Below are 5,305 nucleotides of genomic sequence, written 5' to 3' on the forward strand. Positions count from 1 at the left end.
TGGGGACAACATGAGGACAACATGAAGACAACATGAAGACAACATGGGGACAACATGAGGACAAAAGGGGGACAACATGAGGGCACCATGAAGACAACATGAAGACAACATGGGGACAACATGGGGACAACATGAAGACAACATGAAGACAACATGGGGACAACATGAAGACAACATGAAGACAACATGAGGACAACATAGGGACAACATGGGGACAACATGAGGACAACATGAGGGCAGCATGGGGACAACATGGGGACAACATGGGGACAACATGAGGACAACATGGGGACAACATGAGGACAACATGAAGACAACATGAAGACAACATGGGGACAACATGGGGACAACATGGGGACAACATGGGGACAACATGGGACAACATGAGGACATGTTGAGGACAACATGAGGACAACATGGGGACAACATGAAGACAACATGGGGACAACATGAGGACAACATGAAGACAACATGGGGACAACATGGGGACAACATGAAGACAACATGGGGACAACATGGGGACAACATGGGGACAACATGGGGACAACATGAAGACAACATGAGGACAACATGGGGACAACCTGATCTGTTTTTAATGTTCAGGAACCAACCAGAACAGTTACTATGGTAACGTTATAGCATAGCAGTAATAAATAATAAGTAATAAAATAATAAGCCAACGCTTTCTATTTCATACAGTTGTCGAATTCAATTCAATTCAATTTTATTTATAGTATCAATTCATAACAAGAATTATCTCAAGACACTTTACAGATAGACCACACTCCGGAATTTACAAGGACCCAACAGTTCTAGTTTCCTCCAGAGCAGCAACAGGGCCACAGTGGAGAGGAAAAACGTCGAAGAAATATGTTTGATACCACTTGTGTTTTAGCTAACTGTTCTAACACCACAGGCCTGTGTGTGCAGTGACGTGCGCGACCTTACTTCATTAACCATTCTTCCACTTTAAAGTTTGATTCGATGCTGGGAGAGTTAACTAAAACATACCGACGGACTGGGACCTGTACCTGTTGAGAAGAGGTGAACTTCTCCATTCGGCATACAGTGACATCGCCTGAATATCTGTTTACACAACTGTTTCCCTGTAATCCCGCAGTCCCTCCACCTAATAACTCGGCCGCACGTAGCGTTACGTGTTGACAGTTGAATGCAATTATAGTAAAGTAAACATTGCTTCTTCTCATTAGAACATATGCCGAATTATTACCTGGTCTTTATTATTTCATAAAATGTATTCAATCCACTTCTTTGGCATTTGTGCTTCAACATTTCAGATGAAATCCTCTTTAATTGTCACATTTTGTAATGGAGTTTGGCGTGACGTGTTCTCCAGACCAGAGAACAGCAGGTATCGGCTGTGGGGACTCCTGCATGAAGCCTAGCTCACAATAACACTATTCTGGCGCCATGTTACGACTAGCTAGCTGCAGGTCCCCGGTAATCCCGGGGCTAAAGACCGGGAGCTACATTACCTCCGGGGGGAAATACGGCGGCGGTGTTTTGTTGTTCCTGTTCTTCTTATTCCGCCTTTTCCTGCCTCGTTTGCCTCTTTTCGTTCGCGACTTTTTGGCCGTTTTCTTGCCGTTGTTGGCGGAGCCGGAGCCCGGTCCGTGTCTGCTGGGTCCGGGCGACCCTGCACCCCCCTCGGAGAGACCCCCCATGGCTGAGCGCGGGGTGAAGACGGGTCAGCGTCCCGGTGATGAACCCCCGGGGACCAGCGGTAATAAAGGTCTCCTCTCTGACATCACATGTCCGAGGACACAGGGCCGGCCTGGGGGACCTGCCGCGGAGGATGCTCTCTCCTCAGCACCAGCACCCCGGATACGGCGCTCCGACAGGCAGCTTCCGGCTCCTTCACAATAAAACTCTAAATCACATTCATCTTCTCAGTTATAGTGTTGTTATTATTAACCATTATGTCTAAAAGATTTAAATAATCAACTTTATAATAAGTGCAACAGCAGGTTCTCTAAATAGGAAACTAACTGCCTACCTTAATATCTATCTATCTATCTATCTATCTATCTATCTATCTATCTATCTATCTATCTATCTATCTATCTATCTATATCTATCTATCTATCTATCTATCTATCTATCTATCTATCTATCAGGTCCTGTTGTGGTAGAAAGAACCAACCCAGCAGTTTAAAGTGATATCAGGAGAACTGATTTAGGAAAAACACCATTATCATTCTTGGTCTCAACAAACACAATAATTCATCCTTTTTCATTCCTGTCTCATTATTGAGGAATATAAAAAATAAAAACACCAGACAACCAATTTACATCATATGTCTCTAAAGATTTGCAATTTAAATTTATTTTAGTTATTTAAAATGAGAAAAGTATTTTTTTTTTCTCCATTAGTGGATATCTGCTATTGTTTCTAGTCATAATTCATCATCACATTAATTAATACATCATGACACACGTTATGTAGACGATATCTATTTAAACCTCTGTTAAACCCACAGACATTTATTATAACTTCCAGAAGAAATCAGTTTCTAAAGACACCAAATATGTCAAGATGAAGTTTGATTCAATTTGTAAAGAATTGCTGCACATTTAACATATGATAATAAATGGAATAAAGTGTAAATCAGTCACCACAGGAAACAGATTCTGTAGAAAATAAGATGTAAAATATATGAATATGTACATTTGTTCCCTTGCTTTAAAATGAATCAATACCTGAAATGAGATCAGTGATTAGTTTACTCTGACAGGAGAGATGATCAGAGGGGCAGAGTTTTTACCACCATCATTAAAACAGGGACAGAAGAATGGGAAGAGTTTCTCAGTGAAGGAGCAGCCAGTAAAGGAGTAGATAAGAGCTGCAGCATCTACGTCATAAAAGGAGACCAGACCCTCCTCATAGTCCACAAACACCCCCACCTTCTGAGGAGGAGACTTCAGAGAGAGACGGACTGAAGGGACAGCAAGAGCTTTGTATTCATTTCCACTTCTCAACCATATCGTCCAGTAACCATTCTGAGGACTCAGTGTGATGTCTCCCTTCCTGTCGATCGACTCTCTGGCCACTCCTAAATTCCATCCAGTCTTTCCTTTAACTTGAACCTCAAAGTAAAATCTGCCTGAAGAGAAACTCTGTTTTGCTAAAAGAAAAACACAATAAGAAAATCTCTCTGGGTTGTCTGGGAGATTCTTCATCACATCACTATGATTCACTTGTTTCTCATCATCAGACAGGATGAGATTAGGATGTGCTGTATCAGGATCAAGAGTCACATCCACTGCATACTGCTGGACCCTCTTCAGCTCGGCTTCAAGCAGCTTCTTCATCTCTTTACTGAGCGTCTCCTCCAGCTGAACCACAGCTTTCACCACAGTCCCCTCATAGGATGATGGATGGACGCTGACCTCTGTCCAGTCCTTGGTGGGTGGAGGTTGTTGGATGTTTAGGGACTGGACCCTCTGGAGAAGATGGAGGTGGTCTTCAGAGCGTAACATCTGCTCCATCTCAGTGCTTCTCTTCATCAGCTCAGAGATTTCCTGTTCCAGCTCTGTGATGAAAGCTTCGGCCTGTTTTTCTCTTGTTTTCTGCTTCTCTTTGATGGTGATGATGAGCTCATTCAGGCCTCTCTCAACAGACTCCTTCAGAGAAGTGAAGACCTGAACACCTTCTGCTATCTCTCTGTCTGCATCTTCCTCACTGAGCTCCACTGAGTGTTTGACCTCCTGAACCTTCAGTCGTCTCTTCTGGATCATCTGCTGAATTTCAGTCCTTGTCTTCCTCAGCTCAGCCTTCTTTCCTTCATATTCTTCTTTCAGAGGAACAACATCATGTGTCTTGTGGTCTAAAACAGTGCAGAGCATGCAGACACATGTCTGGTCGGTCCTACAGAACAGCTCCAGAGGTTTATCATGCTCCGGACACATCCTGCCTTCCAGGTTCTCCACAGGGTCGATCAGCTGATGTCTTTTCAGACCTGACGTGGTCAGATGAGGCTCCAGGTGAGTCTCACAGTAGGAGACCAGACACACCAGGCAGGACTTCAGGGCCTTCAGTTTGGTTCCAGTGCAGACGTCACAGGGAACTTCTCCTGGTTTGGACACTTGTTGCTCTGAGCTGCTGCTGCTGGCTTTCTGTTGAGCTGACTGTCTGAACTGAGCCACCATCTCAGAGATGAAGGTGTTGATGTCCAGCTGAGGTCTTGTGTTGAAAACCTTTTTACATATTGGACAAAGGTACTGGTTATTAGTATTCCAGTGTTCAGTGATGCAGTTTTTGCAGAAGTTGTGACCACATGGTGTGGAGACAGGATCAGTGAACACATCCAGACAGATGGAGCACAGGAACTGATCTTCAGATGACAGAATGCTCACAGCAGCCATATCTACACACAGTGGGAAAGAAAAGAAAACATGTTATTGATACTACAGTTTTAATTAAAGCAGTAAGCAGTGGTGAATGGGCCCTCCCACATTGGTGTCGGGGGTCCTGATGGAGCGCTGGTCTACGTGGCTGTGCATTTCTGGGATAATCAGACACTGTGTGTGCATGAGTTAGCCTTATTTGGCGTGGAGTGTGTGGCACTGAAAAAGACGTATTGTACCTTTTGTACCACTTCCTGTGGCCACAATGTGGAACAGAGAACACCCACTAATGAAAGGTCATGTTGCTGTAGACCATGTGTAGACAACACCATGTGAAGCTGATTCTGAACTTCATGTTAATCAGATGATCTGTGTCACATACATTAACTTCCTGCTGTCAGTAGGTGGCGCTATTAATTAATGTAGGCATGTAGATGTCTTCAGAAATGTAGGGCAGATTACACAGCATAAAGTCAACATACAACAGCTTCCTGTGTTATGGTGAAATATCCCAACCCTGGTGTGTGTGTAGGAGCGCTATGGATCCTGCTGGCCGAGACCGACCTCAATCCCTGCAGAACTTTGCATATTTCTCCAGTTCTGACATGTATTGCAATGATCAGAAGTTTTAAAACCATCCAAGTTCCTAGAGATGGCAAAAGTACTCACTTCCCGTCCTTAAGTAGAAGTACAGATACTTATGTTAAGAAATACTCTGGTAAAAGTACTGACTTCTTTACTCAAGTAAATGTAACAAAATACAGGCTTGGAAATTTACTTAAAGTATAGAAGTAAAAGTAGCCGTGTGAATGACATCCATATTTCTAAAGAATCTGTCCAAACCAACATCTGTTAGTACCAGGGAGCGTTGAGCCTCATTGTTTGTGTAAAAAGAAACAAGAGTGATGACTGTTACCTTCAGTAAATCATATGATGG

General features: G+C 43.4%; 1 protein-coding gene across 1 annotated transcript; it reads right to left on the minus strand.

The window, feature by feature from the left end:
- Positions 1-2,388: 2,388 nt before the first annotated feature.
- Positions 2,389-4,401, minus strand: LOC116679450 (E3 ubiquitin-protein ligase TRIM21-like). Its single transcript, XM_032509097.1, has one exon. The coding sequence runs from the start codon at positions 4,384-4,386 to the stop codon at positions 2,740-2,742; it is 1,647 nt and encodes a 548-aa protein (XP_032364988.1). The 5' UTR covers positions 4,387-4,401; the 3' UTR covers positions 2,389-2,739.
- Between the last annotated feature and the right edge of the window lie 904 nt (positions 4,402-5,305).

The sequence above is a fragment of the Etheostoma spectabile genome, unplaced genomic scaffold (assembly GCF_008692095.1).
Source record: "Etheostoma spectabile isolate EspeVRDwgs_2016 unplaced genomic scaffold, UIUC_Espe_1.0 scaffold00013909, whole genome shotgun sequence".
In the NCBI taxonomy this organism is placed as follows: domain Eukaryota; kingdom Metazoa; phylum Chordata; class Actinopteri; order Perciformes; family Percidae; genus Etheostoma; species Etheostoma spectabile.